The sequence below is a fragment of the Barbus barbus genome, assembly GCF_936440315.1.
Source record: "Barbus barbus genome assembly, chromosome: 13".
Lineage (NCBI taxonomy): Eukaryota > Metazoa > Chordata > Actinopteri > Cypriniformes > Cyprinidae > Barbus > Barbus barbus.
Window position 1 is genome coordinate 26,096,982 of NC_136741.1, and position 27,493 is coordinate 26,124,474.

Sequence of the window (27,493 nt, forward strand, 5' to 3'; positions counted from 1 at the left end):
GCATCTTGAGTAATTTTCTTAAATAACAACACCTTTGAATTTTAAAGGGATAGTTAACCCAAATAAGAAAATGCTGTCACATTTACTCACTCACTTAAACCTGTATGCATTTCTTTATTCTTCAGAACACACAAGATGATATTTATAAGAATATTTGGGTCTAAACAACATCGGACCCCACTGGCTGTAAAAAAAAAAAAAAAAAATGTGTTATACCGAAGAAATATAGCACACATGAATGAAATGAGACAAAGTAAACAATGACAGAACTTTCATTTTTTTTGGTGAACTATCCCTTTAAAATATGCCAAACTAGAAAAAAAAAAATCTTAAAGATGACACAAGTAAATGAGGGGAGGTAAATTTAAACAGATTTTAGCTTTTTCCGATGAAACAATTGACGGTTTATTCTTATACTGGTGAATATGAGACAAGAAATATGTGAGACAGACTTCTACAGATAATCTTCATGTCTATATAAAAATAAATTAATCAAGTAGAATCACACACCATGTGGAGAGTGAGCTTGTGTGCAGGAATGTTAATTATTTTATACGTGCACATTATCATACCATCAACCCTCCCTATTTCAAATATGCTTGCACACAAGCACTCATACTGTATGCAGACCCATAACTGCAGTTAAGTAAGGCCAGTTTATTAGGGGACAGGCGAAGGGTGCACTAGTAAACAGGGTATAACATGTCTCTAATGCTAATCTTTAAGGTGGGTTCTGGACAGTGACTAGCTGAAGTGGGCAGTGACAGACTGTCCCCCTTGATTTACCATAACAATTGCGCTTAAATGTCTGGCAAGTGTTCAGCCTCAAGCTAATTAAGCTTTAGCATACATTCTGTTCTTTTCACAAACAACTGTAGACCAGATCCGCTCTGGCTTTATCTTACCCCTGCAACGCACCAATGCAGGCTTGTTTACAGAATAAGAAAAAGGGCAAGAGGTGTAGGCAGTGGTACATCCTCAAGATCCTGTTCCTTAATGATGTAACATGACCACTGTTTTCCAGTGAACTCTCCTGTATAAAGTCACCAGGGTAGGCCCCCTGGTCAGATGCCTGTAAAATGATTCTCCATTGTACATTAGTCTCTGCTTTCCCCGAAGTTCTTGACTGAACTTGGCCTTCTTTCCCTTCTTGGACTCCCTTTGGAGTCCAACTGACGACCCTGAGGCCTCAGAGGCCCTTATCAAATGCATTGGAATGTCCCCTGTCCCCTTTAGGCCTTCGTGAGGTCTCTGAAGCCACATGGTTTTCATGGCCAACACTTGGGCTACTTCCCAGTGGGAATAGGCAGTTCTGACCGAGCAGCCTTTGGGCAGCTTCCAAGTGGTTGGTGGCCCCCTGGTAACCACTGAGCCGAGGCTTGGAGCTCAGGCCACCCAGCAAGCGCTCCGACGGGCCACCTTCGCGCAAGTGCTCTTCGTCATCTGTGTCGGCATCGATGTACTTGCTGATGGACGCGTCGTGAAAAGTGAAGACTGCAGGGGTGAGTGCCTTTCTCTCGGGTGTCTTAGGTGGAGTCCTGCTGCTGGCTGTAGTGTAGACCGACACCTCGGGGCTTAGGATGGAGTGGTCAGAAAGAATAGAGCTGTCAGACAGAGGACCACCTGATGGGCTGGCCTCCCCGCAATTGCGATGATTCACCCTAACCGAATGCATTTTCTGAGAGTTTCCGAGAAGTCCTTGTTGCCGTAAACCCTCGCTGTTGAGAGGTTTAGCACCAGAACATGGTGGTGTGAGCATAGTGTCGTGCTCCAAGGTGGTCTGCAGACTCGGATTAGCACTGACCCGACCAGAGAGGCCAGAACCAGGGCTGTGGGAGAACCGAGAGCTCTCTGGGATGGAGAGACCTCCTGCCGGACTGTAGGGGAATCGTGGGTTTTCTTGGAAGTCTGTTGCACAGCTGATATAACTGTCAATGCTTGACAGACTTTTCATGTCTACCACCCCTTCCCGACCCCCAATCAGTGGGTCGCCTCCTTGACCTGGCAAGGCTCCCAACTCAATTTCATCCCTTCTATGGCCTGCTCGGGATGAACCTCTGTCTTTGGTGTTCAGGTTGGGTTGTGACTGAGTCTTTGCCATCTGGTTGTACATCTCTTCTAGTTTCTGTGCATTAAGCCTCTGTGGACTAGATGCTTTCGCCTTGCTAGGAGAACCTTGGTCTGGGTTGAAGGAACGATTAGAACTGGTTTCTGAAGCTGCCTGCTTGGATGACCATTTCCAACGGCTGGGTGAGAGATGGTTGTCCTGGGTTCTCTCACCCTTGTCCATAACCACCACATCCAGAAGCTCTGCACCACGTGAAAACGCCTCTCTAACATTCATGGACACTATGCTGCCATTGCGTTTGGCTCGCTCTAGAGCCTCCCGTCTCTTTATGGCCTTCTCTTGCCGTTTCTGCTCCTTGTAGAATTCAGAGAAGTTGTTGACGATGATGGGAATGGGAAGGGCAATAACTAACACTCCTGCTATGCAGCAGAGTCCACCAACAATCTTACCCAGAAGGGTCTTGGGGTAAATGTCCCCATATCCAACAGTGGTCATAGTAATAGTGGCCCACCAGAAGGAGGCAGGGATGCTCTTGAACTTGGTGTCATCTTCGTCCTTCTCAGCAAAGAAAACTAGACTTGAAAAGATCATGATCCCCATTGCTAAGAAGAGGATAAGCAGGCCCAGCTCATTGTAACTCCGTCGTAGCGTGAAGCCCAGTGACTGCAACCCAGTGGAGTGACGTGCCAACTTGAGGATGCGCAAAATCCGCATGATTCGAAAGATTTGCACCACCCGCCGCACATTCTGGAATTGTAGCACGCTCTTGTTTGACTCGGTCAGGAATATGGTGACATAATACGGTAGGATGGCCAGCAAATCGATGACATTAAGGGGACCTTTAAAAAATTTCCATTTGCTTGGTGAGGAAAGGAAGCGAAGAAGATATTCCATGGTGAACCAAGCGATGCACACCGCCTCCACATGGGCCAGCTGGGGATTATCAGTTGTCTGACCAAACTCGTCTGTGTCTTGCAGCTCTGGGAGGGTGTTAAGAGACAAAGCGATAGTGGAGAGCACAATGAATAGAATAGAAAGGATTGCCAAGATCTGAAAGACAAAAAAAAAAAAAAAGCAAACAAAAAATCCATCATTAGAAAACATGAAAAACCTTTAATACTGAGGTTTGTGATGGCTTGACAGATCATTCATACTTTGTGAAATTGTTCTCTACTAACCCTAAGAGAAATCCAACATTGGTGCTTAAACCAAGACAGCTGAATTAAATGTCTGATGAAATGCATGGAGGCACTGAATACGACATTTCCACTAAGGACTTCTTCTTTAAAGTGCGCAATCAGGATTAATTAAAGTGAGGCCAACAGAGAATGAGCTTGAAAAAGTGGTGAGTAAGGTCTAGGTAAATCATTTTCTTTGTGACTGTGAGCAAGAGATTATGCCACTGTTGCGATTTGCTGAAAACCTTGTAGAAACATGCTTTACACCAGAAACCTGGTTAGACAGCCCTGTACAAAACAAGTTGTCGACTACATTGTCAGCCAAAACATGTAAATGAAATCTAAATCTTTATACTCACTGCTGAGTAGTGAATGTCAAGACATTGCATAATAATGGCTTTGCCTGTGTCGTTCGGTCAAGAAAGCAGTATAATGTAGTAAATGAATGAGTAATACAGGGCTGAGGGTTATGGAGAAATACAGATATGTTGTGGAACATGCAATAACCAGCAAAACCAGAAGTTAGTAAATCCCCAACAAAGTCTCATTATTGACAGAAAACTACACTAAAACGCCAAGTAATAAAATAACTAATAAATACAATTAATGACTAAACAACTAAATTGGGTTTTTAATTGTTTTTAGAGATCTAGGCAACAAAAAACACTTGGTCTCTCAACTAAAACATCAGATACGATCTGCTGTCTAAACACAGAATAGCTCCCTGTGGAACCTTCCAGAAAAAAAAAAAAACTAAAGCTAGAAAAAGACTTTTAAAGTTCTAAACCTCTGACAGAACAGAACATAAAGTCCATTACAACAAAATGGCAAAAGCGTGGCACAATCCTAACACTATTAAGCCTAAAAGAGGATTTTGTACCAAAAAATTCAATAAGATGGACAATTGTCAGAGAAATGATCAAGACCCGAACAGTGACCGAGTTGCGGAGCTCTTTGGCTGAGATAAGAGAAACTTTGACAAAGAAACTCTCAAAAATCTCTTCATAGACTCTTTGGGGGAGTGGAAAGAAGAAGGCCACTTCTGGTCAAAGCCTGGAGCAACTCAGTTCACTATAGGCAATGTGACAAAAGCATTATATTGTAATATTTCTGTTGACTTCTGCTCTTTTTTGTACTTAAACCAAAGCATGGTGGTGGCAACATGATTCAGGATTCTTAAGATGAGTCAATTTTGGATATTACATTCAAAAAAAGCAAGACATTTACACCAAAATATGCATACATATTGTCTCATTCGCACACTGTTTGTGAAGGATAAAGTGGTCAGCTTTAGCCAGGCTTTTGTTGTTATGCCAAGACATAACAGAATTATGAATCCCTAACTTGTTCCTCTATCTTCTATTTTAGTCTGCTAATCTCTCTTTGTCAGTTTTATCAAATGACTCGCCTTCATATGAATAGTATGGAAAATCATTTGTGACTCATTGCATTTGTAGGTGTTTTTCTGTGTGTATTAATGTGTCTAAGAAGAGATGATACCCTGCAGTCACGTGAGTCATGAGGGTAAATTGGAAACAGTAATAAGATTAAAAACAGCCCATAACCTATAAACAGGAAAGATTAGCCTTTTATTTATAAGCTTGCCAGAGCTTCAACAGCATTATGTAAACACCGGTATCAGCAACCGCAATCTCTAAATCACACAGGAGCTCCTATCCCCCTTCTGTTTTAAACTCACTGTCTGATAGCAGCCAATAACATTGGCTGGATGTTTGTGATGTGATTAGTATACATTCTGTTGCTAGAGATATAAAGTTGTTTTTTATTGGTCCAAAGTGGTTAGCAGTGTAGTTATGGTCATAAAAACTCTGCTATAAAAGACAAACAATTGGAGTAGAACAACATGAGAATTCCCTTAAGAGAAATGACAAATGAGATGTCAGTTTTTATCCTACAGAGCAATAATACTAAATCTTGTGAAAAACACTCCAGTAATCTCATATGCTTCCTTTAGATTTCAGACAAGATTTTGACATTTTTGCAGTCAAAAGTTAGATATTTTAGTGTTTTTTTTTTCAAATGGAGATAAATTTAATACCTAAATTAAAGAAATGTAACTGGCAAGCCCATTATGCCTCCTGAGCTGAAAGAGCAACCTCTGAGCAACAACAATTTACTACAGCTCTGAGTGATTCTGAACCCTGAAGCTAAGAAATCCTTTCTAGGTCATTTTCTTGGCCTTTTATGCCAAACGTGTGTGCACATGTGCGTTACAAAGTATTCTAAATGTTAAAAAGTGAAAAGGGCAGCTAAAAAAAGACAGTCCACTACAGTGACAATGAATGTTAAATGGGGAATACATTTTAAAAGGGTTCAGCACAAATTCTCAGAATGCAATCAATTGAGCCATTGACCAAATTATAATCTGTAAATAATGTCTGTACACACTCAAACTGGGGAAGGCATAACAGGGTCAACTCCCTGAGTAGAGATAAGGATGCACAGGGAGAAATCCCGGCATCTTTGCGTCATCTCAGGCGAGCGGCTCATTATCACATCCAGTGGGGTGCTCCTACGAGCAAGTACAAATTATGTTCTCCTGAGACACACAACAAATATATTCATATTCATACACACACAAGCGCGTGAAGGCTCCAAAAGCTGCTGCACAGCAGAACATTCCATAAAGCGCAATTAAATTCCATGCAATTCCACAGGAAAGACAAATCACTAATGAGATTCTCGTCAATATCTCTGTCTCCCTAAAAGCCTAATATATATATATATATATATATAAATATAAATATATAATTATTATTTTTTTACAACAATCTAAGACAATCCAAGAAACAGGTAGGCCTAGATGTTTTGATTTATTCACGCAATAATTACTCGCGCAATTCACTTTTCACGCCATAAGTCCATTTTCTCAAGTAGTGCCATTGACGTTTGTTTATATTAGACAAGGAATAAGAGTGCTGTTTTCCCGAGATTAAGGATGACATGATTGTCACGATTAACACAGATGTTTGGTTCCTGAATGAATTTACGTTATGAACGAATCGGCTGAGTGAATGATTTAAATATCCGTTCATAAAATCACTAGTCAGTTGCTTCGTTTCGAATGAATCAGTCCTTTGAACAAATCTAATGATTCTGTGACTCATTCATTAAGACGTTGACTTGCCGCCACCTACTGATGGTTTTAGTTTAACATTTAAACAATATATTTCTATGTTCAAAATGTATAGTGTAAAGTTCTAAAATTATAATTATAATTATTATTTTAAAAAGATAAAGTTTTGGTAACACTTATTTCTAGACCATACACTCATCTCTCGTTATATATTATTTATCACCATTTGTAGATATACTCACTCGTTGTGCAGATGTTTCTGTGACTCTTCAGTGAAAACTCCTTTGACCTTGACCACTGACATTCAACCGCTGCTGCAGCATTGTCATGGCAACCTTCTTCAAGCTCGGTAGGAGGCAGTCACATGAAGAGGTTTGTTTGAAAAGTGTAGATGTCTCTGTCCCTCTTATCATCAGCATCAACACCATCCTAGACTGGTAGCCTCAAACAAACATACAGCTGTATGCCTGCATGGTAGCTTTAACAATCTGTGCTCTTTCTTTCTTTTTTGGCCTTTAGTGTAGTATACTAGAGCTAGAATGGGAAATGATGTGGAACAGAATCTGAAAATGTCACAAGCCAGATTTGAACTTGTACTACTCAATGTGCCAGAGCATGTGCAATAAATGTTAGACCATGGCTCCAATGGCAGTATATCCTATTGACGTCAATGGTTGATTTCGAGTGTCTGAACAACCTATCATGCTAAGGACATGAACGATACCACAAATCATACAACTTAAAGTAAGATTACTTTTACAGGCCATCAGACTTTTGATTTCATCTAGCAGATGATAAATCAAGTAAAAGAACCAATATTGAAAGAGGGACCAGAGCCATTATCTAGAAACAAGGGGCTGTATGTAATTCTTGACTTATGATTTGAAAAAGTACTTGTTCACTTCCAGAATGAAAATTCCCTGATAATTCACTCACCCCCGTGTCATCCAAGATGTTCATGTCTTTCTTTCTTCAGTCGAAAGGAAATTAAGGTTTTTGAGCAAAACATTACAGGATTTTTCTCCATATAGTGGAATTCAATGGCAGCCAAACGGTTGAAGGCCCAAATTGCAGTTTCAGTGCAGCTTCAAAGGGCTTTACACAATCCCAGCCGAGGAATAAGGGTCTTATCTAGCGAAACAATCTGCCAATTTAAGAAAAAAAAATTATATACCACATTTGCTCATCTTGCATTAGCTCTAGAATGCGCATGTGCAACTTCAGCATCTTCATGCATTACGTAATCACTTTAGAAAGGTCACACATGGTTAGTTCTTTGTCTGTGTACTTCGGTTCAAAAAGGTATAAGGTGAAAAACTCCATCTCATTTTCTCCTCCAACTTCAAAATCGTCCAACATCGATGTTTTACCTTTTTTTGTAAAGGGCGTTTGACTTTCTTTGCAAGTTCGCTTTGTAAACACTGGGTAGGTACTTCCACCTACGTCACTAATGCATGATTATGTGATATGTGAGGTCGAGCTATTGCAAGATGAGCATTTGTGGTTAAAAAGTATCAAAATTTTTATTTATTTTTGTTGAAAATGACAGATCGTTTGGCTAGATAAGACCCTTATTCCTTTGCTGGGATCGTGTAGAGCCCTTTGAAGCTGCATTGAAACTACAATTTGGACCTTCAACCTGTTGGCTGCCATTGAAGTCCATGAAGATGTTTTCCTAAAAACCTTAATTTCTTTTTGATGAAAGAAAGAAAGACATAAAATCTTGGATGACATAGGAGTGAGTAAATTATGAGGTCATTTTTATTCTAGAAGTGAACTAATCCTTTAGGCAATAGGAATGATAATTATATAAAACATTGTGAAATAAAATATATATTGTCCATTATATATAAGCTATATATATATATAATTATATTGAAGCAATATATGTAACTAAGTTTATTGCAAAACATGTATTTATTCAAATATTTGAGAGTAGGGATACCGATGTAATGGCTATATAACCATATAATGGCTGCTGCAACTCTTTTATTGGTGGAATCTTCTGTATTAAAATAGTATTTAATGTTGTATATTACTTCGAATTCCACTGTTAGTTAAAAATGATTAGTTTATAATAAGTTTAATGCGAACAGAGGGCTTCAATAAAAGCATAGACCATTGATTAACAACGTGTCTGTTTTAAAAATGTATCACTAAAAATCAACTTGGCTTTGTTTTTTTTAAAATCTGGATCCTGTGTGCTCTACTTCCTAAGCTAAGATAGGATTCTAAGTTAGGATGTTTCTGTAATACAGCCCCAGCCCAGAGTCATAATGAGTAAGCACTCGGAAACACCCTAGCTACTAGATAGAAATTCTTTTGCAACCACCTACAACGACCTAGCATCATGGCTTTGCTTCTAGTTAGCTACATTCCTTCATTATCATTTATGTGTAATGTGAGCGATCATTTAAAAAAATGCATCAAAGTGAGAATCCAGACAGACCCAGACTTGCTGTTGTTGTGGGTTGACGTAAGGGAAGTGGGGAGAGATGCGCTTCTGATAGTGTTGTTGAACTTGCCTTCACCCTCTGAAAGTGACACTGTCACCATGGTTACCAGAAGAGACCATGTCTTCTACATTTTCCAACAAATGATGGCATGACAAATCACTCAAACGCATGCACACATTCTCATGTATAGCAATGCAAAACGAGTCATTTCATTTCGGTTTTAAAGGGGTCATATGATGCGATTTCAAGTTTTCCTTTCTCTTTGGAGTCTTACAAGCTGTTTGTGCATAGATAAGATCCCTGAAGCTGCAAAGACTAAAGTCTCAAAACCAAAGAGATATTCTTTATAAAAGTTAAGACTCTACCACGGCCACCTAAAACGGCTCATTCAAACACGCCCCCACATGTCTATGTCACGGTGTGGGGAGATTTGCAAAACTTCGTCAAATGTATACGCAAAGAAAGAAGGCGTAACTTTTATTCTCGCTGTAGTATTGTTGCTGCCGCCGGCGCCATGTCCTGGAGACGCTGCGTTTTGTTGTGAAAGTGAAAGTACTTTGTTTGGGCTTCCAAAAGAGGACACAACTAGAAATCAGTGGTTAAGTTGTATTTACAACACTGTTCCAGAACAGTTCAACCCAAATATTGTGGACAGTGCATTTTATGGAGGGCTATTTCCTGAACCCGGAAGAGTAGCCTACAACGCTGGCTTACACAAAGGCTGTTTCTATAAAGTGGAGCCATTCCAACTTTGCAAGGACTGTCTGGCGCTTCTGACTCACAGCCTGTAAGTATGTTTTCATATTTAAAGAATTGGCCACTGACAATTCAAACGCGAGTTTTGAGCAGTGTAGAGTAGTGCTTATTGTGTGTTGTTTCTCTGATCACAAATGCAGACATGGTAATGTTTACGAGGCGCGATGCAACGTGACGTGTAAAAAGACAGTATAAATCATTATAATCAGTATGTCCCCACTGGATGCAAAAAATGCCTTGTTTATAATGGGTTTTATTGTTTTTGTGTTGTTGCGCCAGGACACGGCATCACAATACAGGTAAGGGGGCGTAACATTTCCATCTCAGGCTTGAGGTATTCAGCCAATCGCGACGCACTGGATAGCTGGCCAATCAGAGCACGCCTCGCTTCTCAGAACGATGAGCTTTGTAAAATCAACGTGTGTCAGAAAGGCGGGGCATAGAGGAGCAACACTAATGTACAGTATGTGGAAAATAATATGTTTTGAACCTTAAACCGCATAAACACATTGCATTACACCAAATACACAAAATACTGTTCTTTTTAGCAACGTCATATGACCCCTTTAAGTACTGCCCTTGAAGAATTGTCCTCGTCTTCTGTTTTTGTCTTTTGGAACAGCTCTGACCTGAGCTGGAAGACAAGGTTCGCCCGTATCTGTGAAGCCCTTGAGATACATAGGCAACAGCTGTGTCCTCGTGTGCACACACACACACACACACACACACACAAATACATACACAGTGCTAGATGACCTGAGTGACTGGTTCTTGGCAGAGCCCTATTTTTTTCGTTCATTATTCATTTGTCGGCAATGAGAGGGAAAATCCAGCCACCGAGTCTATTTATAAACCTGCCCAGCCCCTGACATAGTTATTAATAGCTCCAGTCGGGCAGCTTTGGGATCCTACAGGAGTGCTTTCTTAGAATACACACACACACACACACCTTAGAGGACGATCCAGCGGACAGCATGTGGCAATATTTCATGCTCCAATTTTTATGATTTAATTGTTGCATTGTAGACAATTAAAAAAAGCAACAACATTTCTGCATTTTCTGGTGTCATTTCCACGATGGCAGGATATTTCTGGGTCGTGGCTAAGGTGTTCTGAGTGGTTTTTAATGTGTTGCTATGCAGTTTCTAGAATGCTCTGGTAGTTGCATGGTGGCTGTTTACTGACTCGCAAGTCAGTAAACTACATTTGACATTGGTTCCTTTTTCAATGAGAGCCTATGAGATATTATTTTCTATTTTAACACGCGCAAGTTCAAAATCGTAATTCTGATTACAGGCCCTATGAAATTGTTTTTTTTTCTAAATTCCATTTTAATTTTTCTGCATTTAATTTTTTAAGTTAAAGTTTTAATGATTAACTTCAATTTTATTTATCAAAAAGCACATCTAATTAACTGAAATCATGAAACTTACACAATTTAACAGCAAAAGTTTAACAAAAATTACATTTTTTGAAGGCTCTATGAAATATGTTTTATTTTTTTCTCATATTTAGTTTTATTTTGACAAAATTCTTGTGTTTTCCTTTAATTTTCTGGATTCCATTTTAATGATTTCATTAAACTTTAATAATCAAAACCATCTCTAAATAATAGACTTTATATTAAAAAAAAATAATAATAATTTATTTTATTTTCAGAAATACTGTTTTGTATTTACATTTTTTTTTTTTTGGAAATTAAATTCTGGTAAAAAAAATTCTGGTAAACATTCCTATTTTATTATAGTACTATCATTACATATATTTCTGTCACAGTTTCTTCAAGTTAAACCAAACTTTTATTTTTAAGTTTCTCTGTTTATATGATATGATGACAGTTTTTCTCAAAAGAAATGGTAAAATGCTAATGAAGTGACTCTAAGAGTAGTTTTAATTATGTTCATGTTCTCATATATTAAGGCGGCAGAGGCAGAAAACATTGCGAGCGTCACATGCGCTTCATTATGTGTGTGTAGTACATGAAACCAACCGCATGTCTGCGCTATTCATTCACACAGAGACATGCAGAACATGCAGGATTTGTAAATAGTATTTTATAGCTTAATATTCACAGATACTAGTCCATATCGCGTTTTGATTTAAGTGTACTGAGCTACTTTTGATTTATTCATCCAAAATTTGGCAAATTCCGTGACATTCTACGTTATACAGTAAATTCCATTTTTATGGCTGGATTCTGTGATTCCATTTTCGTTTTCCATTTTCCGCATCGCAGAAATCATAGGGTCCTATGATTGCTTTGAAAAGTAATAGCACACCTCTCCTCAGTAAGCTGCATTATTTTAAGTATCAGATAGATATTTTGAAGAATGTTGCTAACCAAACTGTTTCAATTCCCATTGACATTGGTCTGGGTGTTAACATGATTCAGAATACCTTTTTTGTGTTCCACAGAAAGGTTTGAAAGGTGAGTAAATGATGACAGAATTGACATTTTCCCTTTAACAGTTAGGTCCCTGACTGACCTAATAATTTTGCCCATTATATCTCATCTCTTATTTGCATGAAATTCAAGAAATCAGACACATATCTGTCACAAACATGCATTTACGCATCATTGACACTTAATTGTCACTCTGATACACACCCGACCACACAAATTAGTTCATACATTTCACATAAGATGCTGACACAAAGAATCAAACACAAACCCCCCAAAAAACAGCGGTACACAAAGTAAACACATGCACAGGCACACATACACACACCACTGTTTATCCTGGCAGAGACAGCTGTGCGTTCAAGCGTCGCACAAGACACAGTTGCTATGGTGACAATGACGACATGCTTTTTAGCATTGCAGGGATGGGAGAGAGAAAAGAATGTATGTGTGTGTGTGTGTGTGCGTGTGTGTCAGCGGAAAAGCAGACAGTGGCGAAGGCATGTACGAAAACAAAAACGCAACAAGCTAAAGATGAAAAGTTCAGGCATGGAGAGCAGCAACGCATCCTAATTCAAAAAGACTAAACCCTTGACAATATGTGCAGTTGGCATGAACCTGTACCCACACAAATGTCAGCTAGCAGCACAACAAATCATGTAATTTGACTCTTGACCTGAATGTTTAAAGTTTAAAGGCAGCGACACCCTGCAACAAAGAGATTTACACTTAGGTCAAGGGAAAAGGTAATTAAGAGAGGCGTTCCGCAGCATTCACATTATTTTTTAATGTATCTCCGAGATTAGTCTAAGTTATTTTCCACATGGAACCTACATTAGCGGTTACACAAGCGTAGCCAAGGCTCATTTACAGGAAACTCCGATATTTGCTGACTTCGTATATAATTTACAGGAGACTGATTGTAATCACATTATTTCATAGCATTAGTATTTAGTGCAATAAAATGTAAATCAGTATAATATCTATCAGCCAGTGCTTTTTTAAGATTATTTACAAAAATAAATAGCCTGTATTGCAATTGCATGAAACATGCATTCACTGTCAGTTTAGTTTACATGTTAGAATTCAGAATTTGTCTTTGTCTATTCATTTTTTTATTATGTTGTGTTCCTCATTCATTCATGTTAAAAGAAAATGGATGGATCTTTCTGATATTATATAATACTTTCTGATCTTTTTTTTTTAGAAAGTTGAGTAGTAATTTTTTCTAATCATATGCACTTCTATTCCAAAGTTTTGTAAGATATTTGTTATGTTTTTATTAATGCATTTATTTGATCAAAATAAAGTGAACGCAGTAATATTCTGAAATATGACCATTTAAAAGAGCTTTTCTATTTTATGATAACAGTTACTACTACAGTCTTCAGGCTGATTTGGTACTTAAGTATTATTATTATTATTATTAAAACAGATTTGCTGATTAATATTTTTGTGAACACTTTGATACATTTTTAAGATAATTTGCTGAATAAAAAATTCTAAAGTACAGCTTTTATTTTTTGTAACCATGTAAAATTATTTAAAAAAAAAGTGATGTGACATGACCCATACTCGGAATTTGTGCTCTGCATTTAACCCATCCAAAGTACACACACACACCGTGAACACACACCCGGAGCAGTGGGCAGCCATTTATGCTGCAGCGCCCGGGGAGCAGTTGGGGGTTCGATGCCTTGTTCAAGGGCACCTCAGTCGTGGTATTGAGGGTGGAGAGAGCGCTGGACATTCACTCCCCCCACCTACAATCCCTGCCGGACCTGAGACTCAAACTCACAACCTTTGGATTACGAGTCCGACTCTCTAACCATTAGGCCACGACTTTTGATTAATGTAATGCATCCTTTTTGAATAAGAGTATCAATTAAAAAAAAATTAAAAATCTTACTGACTGTAAAATCTTGAACTGTGGCACAAGTGGCACTCATTCTTGAGAAAGGCGTGTACAATGTACAATGTCCAGCAGTTGTAAAGTATGAAGACCTTCTTTCATAAGCAAGTCTGGTTCTAGCTGAAAGACTTAGAGGGTCATTCTCTCTTGCTCTCTCTTGCATCTGCCTTAGAATCACATACTGGTTTTGATAAACCTTTCCCATCCTCAAGTGCCATTTATTTTGTATCCTGGCCTTTGCTTCCCTGTCAAATCCATTCCAGCGGCAATCCAATCTCTGACACCCAGACAAGGGTCTGCACTAAAGATGCCCTCCGTGCTTCTGTAGGCCTTATGTAGTGTGTTTTACGGTCGTTTCTATTGATTGCACTGGCTATAACGTAGCACAGTGAGAGCTACCTGTCACTATAAACATGACAAGCCAAGTGGCAGGGACAGAATGGAATGACAACATGGGAAACTGTTGAACCCCACTCCCTTTATTTGCCATTCCTCTGATTTATTAGCCTGCTGCTCATTCGAATGGAATTTCTGTGCAAGAGGGAAAGAAATTGATGGATTTTCTTAAACAGTAGACAATAAAGAGTTCATAAGATATTTCAATTAGGAAAATGAATGAATCATAAATAATATTGGATATATTATTGTGTCAGATGAGTAAAGCGCTAAATATACTTTACAAAAAAGGACTTAAGAATCAGAATATTGTTTATTTCCATATCCATAAAGTTTGGGGAGTGATTAAATGTGTATATTTTTATATTGCATTATTATTATTATGTTAAATAATTAATTTTCATGGTAAATTGACACTCTTAATCTCATTTGTTTCTCCAATTATGAGACTAAATGGAGAATTTTAAAGTATATTATTGATCTCAGTAATGGATATGTGCTCAGAATAGCTAAAATACCAAATTCTTTAATCAAAAGACGCATATTTCAATACAAACTCATTTTCTCATTGGATTCTTTCAAGAGCAAATTACCCCCCACACACGTACACCTTCCTCTGTTTATCACACACTCGCAGTCTGTTCCTGTTTCAGTCAAGCTCATGTCTCGATGGAGTATTAATGGCCTGGGAAAGACTTCAATAGAATGAGACACCATGTTCCTCCGTGATATGCTGACTGAAACCATCTTTGATTATCTCTCCCTAGATTAGCCTTCTCTTGTATGCCGGAACTTTCTCGTTGTTTCATAATCGCTTACATAGAAGATGTGTCTGCTAATATACCCAGCTCACATTAAATAAAGAGCATTGAGCTCTTCTAAATAGCTTTGTGAGCTGTGTAAGGCAGCATTACATGTATAATTTGCAGAAAAGGCAATAAAATAATACATTTTGTCAGTGGAGGAATATGTTGATTGCAAATATATTTTCTCTTCTTTACGAAAATAATATTTTTTATCATATTTATAAATGTATATTAGAAAATATATTGAGGAATGTAAATAGTATTATGAAAACATTATACAATAATTTATGTAAAATAAAATATTTTTAGTATATATATATATATATATATATTAATTTTTAAATATTTAAAATATACATCTATATAATTTATAAATATATTAAATGAATAAATTTATATTAAAAATTACATTATTATTATAAATGTAATATTATTTTACACTAAGAACATGCTCAATATTCCATAGTTCTGCTGCTAAAATATGCAAATATATTATATATTGACCAGGCTAAACCAATACCATAGTAATAGGGTAGGATAATGAAGGCCAGTAAAGGGGGTCAGAGATGTACTTAATGCATCGCTATCACATAAACCTTGTATCTAATGTCATCTGAAAAGGTTAAGTAAGATGGCAAAAAAACAACAACATTTAACACTGCCAGAGAAAGCCTTTTAATTTTAATGTAGGTCTGCTATTACTTGCTCTTGGCAGTAATATATAGTTTTTTTGAGGGCACAAAAAATTACTCATCAAATCATGTTAATTAAAAGCTGTGCATCTGTATTGGATTTGCTGTTTCTGTTTATTTTCATAGGTGATTTACACATTATGAAAGAACCTCTATTATGCATTATGCAAGTGCTCACATTTCTGGAGGTGGCAGATAGTTCTTGTAAGGCAATTAAAGGCGTATGCTGTAGGTGAATACCACACATAAATGGTCTCTTCTACCTGACAGTTATCACTCGAATGGGTGTTTTGAGAAATCAGACCTGTCTTTGTGACTCTGTAAACAGCAACACTTTAGTCAGGGTGGAGGCCTGTGGTTTTTTTTTAGCCAAAAATACAAAAAAAACCTCTGCCTGTCATTTTGAGCTTTTTGGGGTTACTTGCATCAGCTGACATGTCTCTGGAGGAAGGATTTTAGGGAGTGTAGATTAAGTCAGCCAGGCAAAATCTCTTGTAGAAACTTTTTTTTTTTTTAATTGAGAGTGCCATGTGTTTTTTTGCAACAATTCAGCTGTCAGCAGTTTAATACATGCACTGGGAAGCGCAGTAGTGATGCTGTGAAAAAGATATGTGTAAAATTGGACTAGAGTGTTAAATGTTAGCTGATGCATCATGCGAACTAACAAACAAATGACTGGCACAGTAGTCCATATGTTCACATTTGGTACTAACTCAACTTGCTACTCAGTGAGTTTCAATTAGAGGAAAAAAGTCAGCAGTATTGGAAACACCAGGTCTCATCAGGTTGTGTTGTCCTTGGGCATTGCAGATGCTAAAAAAGAAACCGTGGGGACAGCCCAGTAGACAGAGATAGTGCAGTACTGAGACAGTATAGTATTGATATATTGTCTCTAGGGACACTCAGTACAGGATGACAAAGGCTGATTGTGAACATGAACCTCTGCCGACTCAGTCTTTCTTAATTTGTTACGTGTTGGTTTAACAATGCATATAGCACAGCATCAATACCCTGTACATGTGTATGTTGTGAAGACTCCGTAGTTCATTCTATCTTTCTTTTTTTTTTGTATTGTAGTGATCACATATATAGCAATTGATACTTTATAGAAAAAGGTAATAGTAATGGTACATTTATTGCTATATTTATAAGATATCCTAAAAATGATATTTTTCTTAACTAACTCTTTCTATAATAATCCTATAAATTACATACAATTATGTGTGTGTGTGTGTATTCCATTCAGCGCATATATATTTATTTCATAATTTTTTTACAAAAATAAATGAGGGATAAAGCCAGAATGTACTTTATCTATTCAGTTTGAAACTCTTTGAATTTCAAAATTATATTTACCCAGTATATGAGTGTAGGGTGTAGGATGTAGGATGAAACTGACACTGTAGGATGAACTGCGGAAGAATTAATAGACATTGTATTGAGCTATGTCATCTTCCAGATCTAAGCACTTACAAGGGTAATGACTATGTAGAAGGGGTCAGTACCTATATGTATAATGTATTAATCATTATGAGATGGGAACAGGTGCATTAATATGATTCATTACAGTACCAAAGGATCAAGACTGCAACGGGAAATGAATCATGAATAATCTAGCAAGAAAATTATACACTTATATTTTCCCAAAATTCCATTAGCTCCTCTCAGGGATAACAAGCAAACACTAGAGAGAATGGAACACGTGACAGTGGTTTTCATACACGATATGGTATTTCTGAGTCTGCTAAGCATGCTGGTCAAACTTGCAAGTTTCAATAAGGAAGTCAACGTAAGCTTCATTATGTACTCACTGCACACTACATCCTCTTACTTCAACACAGAGACACAAGCCATTGCCCTGGAAACTGATGCAGTTTGCCATGGCAACAGAGGCTCTACTGCCAATTGTGTAGGTGAATGGGAATGCTGTGATTAGGGATGGATTAACACTTACTGTATGTAGACCTTTCGAGAGTTAAACAATTTATGGGAAAATGCATTTTTAAATAGCTGTTTTCTTACTTTTGCATATGGATCAAAGCGTCCACAGTGTATAGGGAAGTAACTAGAAAGCTTTGATTGTGCTATCTAAATTCATGTCTAATAAGGTTAACAAAAAGAAGAAGAATTCACAGTTCTGCAATGCATAGGTCGAACTGCCAGGCTTAATGCCAGTGCCTTTAGTTAAAGGAATATTTCATTTAAAAATCTGTATGGCTTTTTTTCTTCTGTGGAGAAATTCTAAAGACTTTGTTCTTTTCCATGCAAAAGCAATGAATGGGAACTAAAACATCAATATTCACTGATAATCTTCCTTTTCAAAGGTCAATGAGTCTGATTCATGATTCATTTTGATAACCATATCAACTGATTCTTTGAAACTTTTTTCTGCAAGGCAGACATCACTATTTTACTCATGAACTTTCATGGAAAGTACATTTCTGTCAGTTTTTTTTTTTTATTAATGTTTTTAGTTTTTACATGTCTTCTTAAGACTTGTGCATGATCAAATGGACAATTTCAGGATATTTTAATGTGCTTTTTAAGTCCTTCTCCCTCAATATTTAATTGCATGGAAAAGGCAGACAATCATTCTTCAGAATTTCTCTTTTTTATTTCACAGATAAAAATAACCTCAAACAGGATTTGAATGACATGCGAGTGAGGATATGATGGCAAAAAAAAAATCCCATCATTTTTGTATGAACTTTCTTTAACTGTAGCACGAACCTGTTCTTTAATGTCAAAGCCAGACACGCTGCTCCAGAAAAGTCGCTTCTGTTCATGCCGAGACACTGACATGAGAATCTTGTATTTCTGACTTGCGGCATGTTTTCGGTAGCCGTGCACATGAGTGAAAAGAGCGAGACATAGCCGAGCTTGAACGCGGCCTTCTGATTCAGAACTATTTTGCACAGATAAGCTATTGGTGGATGATGGTAAATTTCTCTTGAGCTCTGCAGTCACATCTCATTTCAACAACTTACATTGATGGGTCTGAAAAAATAATTACACTTCTCTATTCATTAGATTCCAAGACGGCCTAGCCTACTAAATGCCACAAATCACCTCCTTATGAGGTGTAATTAAAGAATGATTAATTATATATGCAGAAACATGGGCTGTTATTAATAAGATGGGGCCCAAGCTTCAAAGAATGTAATCTACTTAAAAAAGAAAACACCACATTTATGCAATGCATAAATCGAATTGGCACCCTTTTAATGTGTTATTCTTTAGGAGATAACGCTAGATTATATCTTGCCCAGAAGTGTCCAGTTCAGACACTTTACTGACCCACTTTCATAAATAAGGTGAATGAGATGCGACAGAAAGGCGATTAGGCCTGATTGCACAATAACAAGCCACATGGCTTCTAGCATTTAGATACAAAGCTCACCAAGCATTAGATGATTCATATCACACTGTTGTGATTCATGAGAGTGTGATTCACAAGAAAAAGTTCACATCATAACTTCTGTGTCACAGGTAATTAGGCTATCGTAACCGCAGCAAACCACAGGTTAAGACCCGTGCACCACGGTGGGCTTCGTGAAGCCGCTGCCGAGGGCTGAGCAAAAACTGCAGGACACCTTCTAATAATACACGAGTGTTCAAGTTACATGTCAAAATAATTCATTGTGGTAACAATAACAATGCATAATTACAGGCTGTTTTGCAAAACGATTTCATATTATGCACATGTTGTTCATAACACTTACTCAGAGCTTACTGAAGTACAACATGTTGTAGATTCTAATGTAAAATGAGATGCTGTACTGAGCTAATTTACAGATGTGATAAATATATTTAAATTCTTTTTCTTTGAATTGGCCACATTCTCTGGCATTAGAATGATAGGAAAATGAATTTATTGATTTCAGTTTGAAGAATTTCAGCACATTCTGGGAAATGACGTCCGTCCTGGTCCAAAAAAGTTTTAAACAGTATAAAATAGAGGCCTACAAACCTATCAACAACATCACCGAGAAGACCAAATTGAGAGTAAAACCATTTCTTATTTAGTATTTTGGTAAACTAATGTTTAAAAAACGACACTTGGATCAATATTGCCAAGATGGGTTGACTTGCTAAAATTCTCTCATCCAGGAAAGAATTACAAAAAGATTCTAAAACATCTCTGAAACGAAAACTACTGGCTTTTCAAGCCTATGATATGGTCAGTGTTCCTGATACCTCAGAAACCAGAAAGTAACATAACTGCTGTAAAATCTTTTATTTATTTATTTTTTAATTCTGTTTTATTCCTGAACCAAAGAGTCAGTATTGGGTTGTGAAGAAAAAAAGGGAATCCAGTACACAACAACAGAATCAGAATGGTTGACGAAGCTGTTTTAAAATGCCACCATCAAGGTCTAGCGCTAAATACAGTGAAGCGGACTAAAACTTTCACCACTTCCTCCAATATTTGTCCAACACAAAAAGTACATCGCAAAATGCTGCAAATCCTAAACATTTGTGTACAATCTTGTCATTATATTAAAAATGATGTACACTTAATTAAGGGATAGCCATTATTTACTCACCCTACATTGTTCCATGCATATATGAATTCAACATATCTTCTTTCATGTAGAAAGAAGCAAGAAATGTATACAGGTTTGCAAAGATAATGAAGGTGAGCAGGTTACTCTTTCTGGAACTTACGTCATTGCGCTAGTAGGTGGTGACAAATTAGTGTTTTATGAGTGAACTATTGACTCGATGATTCAACCGATTCTTTCAAAAACGGTGAATCATTCAGTAACAAAACAGTACTGAAGTATATCGATCGGTTTGCAATGGTTGTGCTTCGGCTTTATTTGGAACTATTTTGGTTGGACCGGCAAATACAGATAAAGTTACTACTGGTAATATCGTGACTAAAATGTAAGTTACACACTTAACTGTTTTATAGAAGTGTTTCAATACATACACTATGCTTTATTTGTGGTTAAATCTGAATTTGAAACTGTATGTAATATTTATAATGTGTTATTCTTTTTACCATTTATCACTTTCAACAGTATACAAATCGTGTTACATTGTCCCTGCTATAGTTATGATTTTTATAACAGGATCTATTATTAAATAAACCGCTTACACATTGACAATGAAGTGAAATAAATTACACAAATTACTCATTTGCCATTTGGGTGGAGCTTTAGAAATATTAGTAGCAATTTCAAATTCATTTCACCTCATCCAGTCCTATCAATTCATACAGTGAGATATGAATTTCACTTTTATCATCTGAACTGGTTAGACTGCACAGGAATTGATCCTTGAGTCTTTCCGTAGTTTTCTATTTTTGGGTTAGCCATCCTGACATTAGACACCTTTATAGGCACTAGTCAGATATCCTCATAAATGTTGCATTGATAGAATGGATGGCTTATTATCTGTATCTCTCACAAGAATTAATGTCCCTTGAACATAATAGTAATAAAACTGCAGTAGCATTAACTAGAACAGGAAAAAGGTCGTCTTTCTCACAATAAACAGGGTCACCTTCAGCCGTTTTTTACATGCCATATGACGTTTAAATATTTTAATAAATCAAAGTCTTGATAATAATCTCATGAAAATAATCTCTGTGAAAATGTCTCATATCAATTATCAAGTATCACGGAAGGCGTTGCAAACCAGAAGGTAACTACCATTACCTCAGTGCTGCAAGGGCTTCTGGAAGGACATTGCTGTAAATAACCACATCCAGTAAGTGATTACTTCCCTTTATACCAAATGGAGATAGTAAATAAGATTGGTGTGTTGTGACATCTCAGAGAATGAGGAAATGCCCACATCCTCAGGCACAGGCCTGGGTCACAACTGTGGGTCTTCAATGCATGTGATGGGCTAAATCATAAATGAGATTCTTTGAAAAGAACATTTGATAATTACTCCGTCTTGACCTGTTCGTGCTTATAGCCTGAACTCACAGCACCACCTTTAATTGGGATTAATCTTTGTCATTCCTTACATCTGGAAAGTACTCTAATACCAGAAGTCTGTCTGACTCCTCCAGGTGCAATATTTAAAGCAATATACTGTTTGCTGTTAACTTCTAAGATTTTGTTTAAAATCTTTATGATTTTATAAGGGATATATAATATATGTCAGATTTCACTGCATGGCCTTACTATAGAATAAGTTTATGTCAGACTGCAATCATATCATATCATTTTATCACACACACACACACACACACACACATATATATGCATATATATATATATATATTATATATATTTCAGAGGTGTTAAATATTTTTGTAAACCAGTAAATTTAGATGCTACCACCTTTTTTAGTGTGTGATATTATTTTTTTTAGTAATTATTAAAGAATTTGAGAGCATTTTTGAACACTTTTTTTTTTCTTTTCTTTTTTTAACATTTTATGTTATATACGCATATACTCAAATTTGAAGACCGGTGCTTAAAATGCATATATTATAGATACATAACCTAGATTTACAGTGAAGTTTGTCAATACCAGTTATAAATTGCACTGAATCAAGGTAGAGCCCATTACGTGATAAACTGCATGTACAGTTTAATTAAAAACAACATTTACTACCTCAGCATTCATGCCTCGACTGAAGCGTCACAGCCTTGACCATGAGGCTTCAATAAAAGGTCCTTAACTTAAAGCAAATGCCACTTTCTATCTTGTAAACACTATTAATTACTACACTTCTAGTATCCACTAAATAGCATGGTAATGCAGGACTAGTAAATGCCAAAAAGGTGAAGTCTAGCTATGAAATATGACCGGGCGGTAATTTGCAATGATATGACGGCAGTCTGACATAATCTTATTGTGCGGTAGAGCCATGCAGCGAAATCTGATTTGAGACAGATGTAGACAGAGCCCGTTCTAGTGAGAATAGGGGAGAAAGGAGGGGCTTAAAAACAGAATGGGACACAAAGTCTCATGGAGGATAATTAATGTGACATTTCCCTGACATTTAGCCAGAGGTGCAGTGAAGGAGCCTCAAGATAGAGGGAGGGAGAGATGGAAGTGGAAAAAGCCAAAAAGAAGCCTGACTCTTCATTCGGTCTTATTTGAATACAAGTAGGAAATGCATGTGTCTCAAAACAATGGTCCACTACGGCAACTCAAACACCCTCTAACACTAACTTTGTCCTTTAGTGACTTATAGTCCTTCCTTTTAAAGTGATAGAGTCATCTCTCTGTTGCCTGGTAACAGGAAGGACAGTCTTACGGTCCCTCCCAATCCCATGTGACTATATATCAGCACAGGTACACAATTATGGAATTAGAGCAAGCATTACATCTCTAACAATGATTCAACCAAAATGCTGCTCTTATTGATCTGTGACCATAGATATCAAGCAGAAACTATTTTAGACACACATAAGTGTCAGACCTCACCTGTGATCGATGAACGTTTACATGGAAATACTACTTTTTAAATTATGTGAGAAGCACAAGAGTGCCACTCTGTTGTGATTGATTACACGACTGCTGCAATTTGGTTAGAGTCCAGAGGCTTGAACTGCACTTTCTACGTTGCCCTTTTAAGCTAATTGAGTGTTGATATATGCTTATGTGGAGGTTGCGTATTTTTTTTTTTTTTCTTGGCTGATGAAGATGTTTGACACAGACAATGTTGAATGCTGCTGGATGGCTATTGCTTATGATACATGTGTGATTACACTGCCCTGCATCATATTCACAGTATGAAATTGTTTAATACAAATTTTGGGGTGCTGATTTGAAAAATATTGCATTTTTGTTTTATCACGTCACACTTTCTCATAAAAAAATATGTGCATTTCGTAGCATTTTTGTAAGGTGAAGAAGTCTTGTATCATCCCTCAATATGACAGCAGTGAATGAAAGGCATGATTCCTATGTTCCTCTGAGCTAGGTTATTTCTGTTTGTTCAATTCTCAGCCGATTTTCTCATATATGAAGGATTCGGAAGACATTTATGCATAGTTCTGATTTTAATGTTAGAATTATGGCCAGTTACTGTGACCCAGATGTTTCTGTCTACATCTGTGGGTATTTTACTAAATCTTTTACTAAAAATCTTTACTAAATTTTTTTTTGCAAAAAAAAAAACAAAACTTTAGTTTCTGGAAAAGTCTTTGACATTTTTTCCATTCCATTTACAGATTGTCATTTACATGATACATTCTGAATGCTATTACTGTCATAAAAAAAAAAAAAAAAAAAAAACTTTTGACAATTTCATTCTTATTTTGTGAAATATATATTTTTTTATTGATATTTGTTTACTCTGCTTCATCAAATTAAGTAACATTAGGCTTTTTTGCAAATCAGCAGACTTTTTTCAAGATGCAGGGCTGTGCAATTTATAATAAATTAAGAAGGAGTCTCCTTTTATTTCTGAACTATTGCATAATATTGTGGAAGTTGGTCTTCTGTAAACGTGTGTTTATGTCTGAATCTCAGCCTGTTTATCAGACTGATAAGATGCTGTCAGTGTATGTAGTGATGTATACCTTGGCTGCTACAGACGAGCCTGGTTTCTCTAGTAGGTCCCACAGTTTCTTCCTTTTCTCCGAACAACACGTATTATCGAATTCTTCGCCATCCCGGTCCTTCAGAGTATCAGCTTCCCGTTTGAGCTCCTCATTCATCTGCTCTTTCTTTTGATGGTACCGTGCCTGGCAACACGACTCCAGGTAGATCTCATCCACCCCCCAGTAGTCCAGCTCCTGGCTGAAGGACAGGGCACACATTTCCTCCATCATGTGCAACTTCCCAGTGCGGTAGAAGTTCAGTATAGATGTGAAGGCCCCAGGGTGCCGGTCAAAAAAGTACTCGTTGTCCTCTAGGTTGTAGTCGTCGCATATGTCCATGAGTGATTCGTGGGTTTTGCAGTCTCGTAACTTGCCCAGTCGTGTGCGTGGCAGTCGGTCCAGGGTTCTCCACAGGACCTCGTGCGGCAGACCCCCTACATTCAGTTTGACACGCCGGTAGCACGACATACTCCGGATTATATCCACAGGCTCCGGGGGCAGAGAGGCTGTCGAGCGAGAGCCAACTTTACTCATTTCTGCGGAGGGTTTATCCATTTTTTTTTTTTTGTGCAGACTACCCTATGAATTTGGCGGTGTTACCAGTGGTTCTCCGAGCTGTTTCATTTTATTTGAGCTGCTGAAGAGGAAAGGAGGAACAAGAAATTAGCTGCATGTTTTATGATGTTTGTTAAGTGCTCTGCTAAGTTTTATCCCTGCAAAACAAATAAATTCTTAAACCAGTCACTTACAAGCAGAAGCATACTTTATTAAAAGTATGTCATCCCTCAAAGGCATTTGATATTTTTACGGTTCACTTGAAAAAAAAGTGATTTGCATGACCTTTAATTCTGAACGTGCATGCATATAGGCCCGTGCTGACTTCACGCCGCACTAAGCATCGAATCTACAGCGCGGCCAGTGGTGTTCGGTTCCCGAGCGAATGACTCGTACGAGCCGGTTCTTTTTAGTGAATCAAAAACATGTAGAACACAAGTGTAAATCGATCGGATTCCCAAACCAATGACTTTCATGAGCCGGCTCTTTTCAGAGAATTATTTTAAAGCACGACTAAAATAGTTAGAATCCTAAACAAATTACTTTATAGCGGTTTTTTTTTCAGTGATTAAGTAACGTAGAGCAACCAATGTAGTCTGAGCCGGTTCTTGTTAGTGAATCCAAAACATAAAAAGAAAGAAAAAAAAACTTTTTAAAAGAACTGACATTTGAAATAAATTTGTTATATTTGTCCTATTGGCATGTGAAATTATATCATTAGGCCTATTTGACAACAGACTGTTAAGTGCAGTAAATACAATTATGTTTTTAAATAATAAGCAACTAAATGAATCTGAAGTACTTAATGAAACGTTAAGGAACCTGAATCGTTTAGAATCACAAATAATTAAATTCCTTACTAGCCGGAGCAGTCGCTGTCCACTAGCGTGGTGCTGAATCACCTGCTGCTGTCTCTATAAACTCTCAAAAGATAACAAAAACATTTAAATCCAAATATACTGGAACGCACGCGATCTACCTGTTATCCTCTAAATGAGCATGCTGTCTAATCATCAACATCAGTAGGCTACCTCTACCGTTCGAGAACTCCCAATATCCCTGTTGTTGTACAGTAGATACTCCATCTATTCAGTAAAAGACTAAAAGCTTATGTCCATACCTTGCAACTAAAGAGTTAAGTATAAGATCTTCTGAAGCCCGACTGTACAGCTGCAGCAACAACAACATGCAGAACAGGACGAAAATATGATGGCATGATAGACACTTTGGTTTAGCCTATATTACACACTGCAAGGCTAATTATTATTATTATTATTATTATTAATGAGCATCGCACGTCTAGTCTTGGATAAAATGTTATTAATCACATCTGGCGGTAATTGACATTAATGCCGCTGCGCTTATGATGTGATTTTATTGATCACGCTAAATACCAAAGCGGAGAATATAATACTGGACATATTCCAAACATGAATATGCTATTATAAAGACATTAAAGATCATTTAAACGTTGTAGGAGTGGCATCCACCAGTATTGATCCTGCATCATGCATGGGGGAAAAAAGCATCTTCAGACGCCACAAAACAACATTACAACCTCAATGCAACTGTAGTTATTTGTATGGCACGTGTGAATGCAATTAAATATTATTTAGAAAACGCTTATAGCTTATCTACACACCATGTCACACTTTTCACACAAGGTCTTCAGCATACATTTTCAATACGACCAATAATATCTAAGCGTACGGTAAAAATATATTTTCAAAACCAGTTAGACTGATAAATCTACAAAAAAACTAACAAACAAACAAACAAAAAAAACACCCACCTTAATTTGTGAAGACTCATTGCTGACAGCGGTGTGAAATTAAGCATTTAAATAAAGGCAAACGTTTAGATAAAACCAGTAGATAGCAGCTCGTTCTTCTTCTCCAGACATAAACATAGCGCTCCGCTTTTTGTTTATGGAACAAGATCAACAAGTCTTGGGGTGAATCCACACTGTTTTCGTTCTCTGATGTCTAACGTCTCTGGCGTGAAAGCGACAGCTGCTTTCCTTGCAGATGGCTGGCTCTCAGTAGTCTCACCGCCCAATGGCAGAGAGACGGCGCGTTTAACCCTTGCCACCCAGCACCAAGAGGCTCTCGGAGCAGCTCCTTCTGTGTCGTAACGAGCAACCTGTGTGGAAATGGCGCTTGAAGAGTGGACAGTACGGAAAATAGCCCCTTATTTCATATACGTTAGGAAACGCATCCGCTTTTTGGGGCAGTGCTCAAAGCAGCCTCTGAGTCAGTTCAGCCATAGCTGCAGCTCCTTGAATATATGAGTTTCATTTAATATTTTACCATGGTGAAGCACAGCAGCTGTACTGAGATGCTCACATTCTTTGGTCTCCACTCTCCTGCCATCACATTTCAGAGCCCTTATATTGAAATTCAACAAATAGAGTAGATTATCAATCCTAATTATTTTAAGGGTAAATTTAAACATTTCTGATCTGTTGAGACTGACTTTTCTGTCTTTTAAATTATAGTCATGTAGTGTAGAAACAGCTGCAATAGTGACCAGGCATAATTTGTTACCACATGCATTTACACAACACACACATGCCTTTTGAGTGTGTGTGTGTGTGTGTGTGTGTGTCTCAGAATAAATGTAACATCTACTTGGGATTCTCATTAGAAACTTTAAAT

General features: G+C 37.4%; 1 protein-coding gene across 1 annotated transcript; it reads right to left on the bottom strand.

Moving 5' to 3' along the window:
• Positions 1-1,189: 1,189 nt before the first annotated feature.
• Positions 1,190-25,769, bottom strand: LOC306878977 (potassium voltage-gated channel subfamily B member 1-like; the record flags this gene model as incomplete). Its single annotated transcript, XM_079431617.1, has 3 exons — positions 25,697-25,769; positions 24,261-24,918; positions 1,190-3,118 (listed from the first exon to the last, which is right to left on the bottom strand). Exons 2-3 carry the CDS (start codon positions 24,834-24,836, stop codon positions 1,190-1,192), a joined length of 2,505 nt encoding a protein of 834 aa, XP_079287743.1. The 5' UTR covers positions 24,837-24,918; positions 25,697-25,769.
• Positions 25,770-27,493: the final 1,724 nt, after the last annotated feature.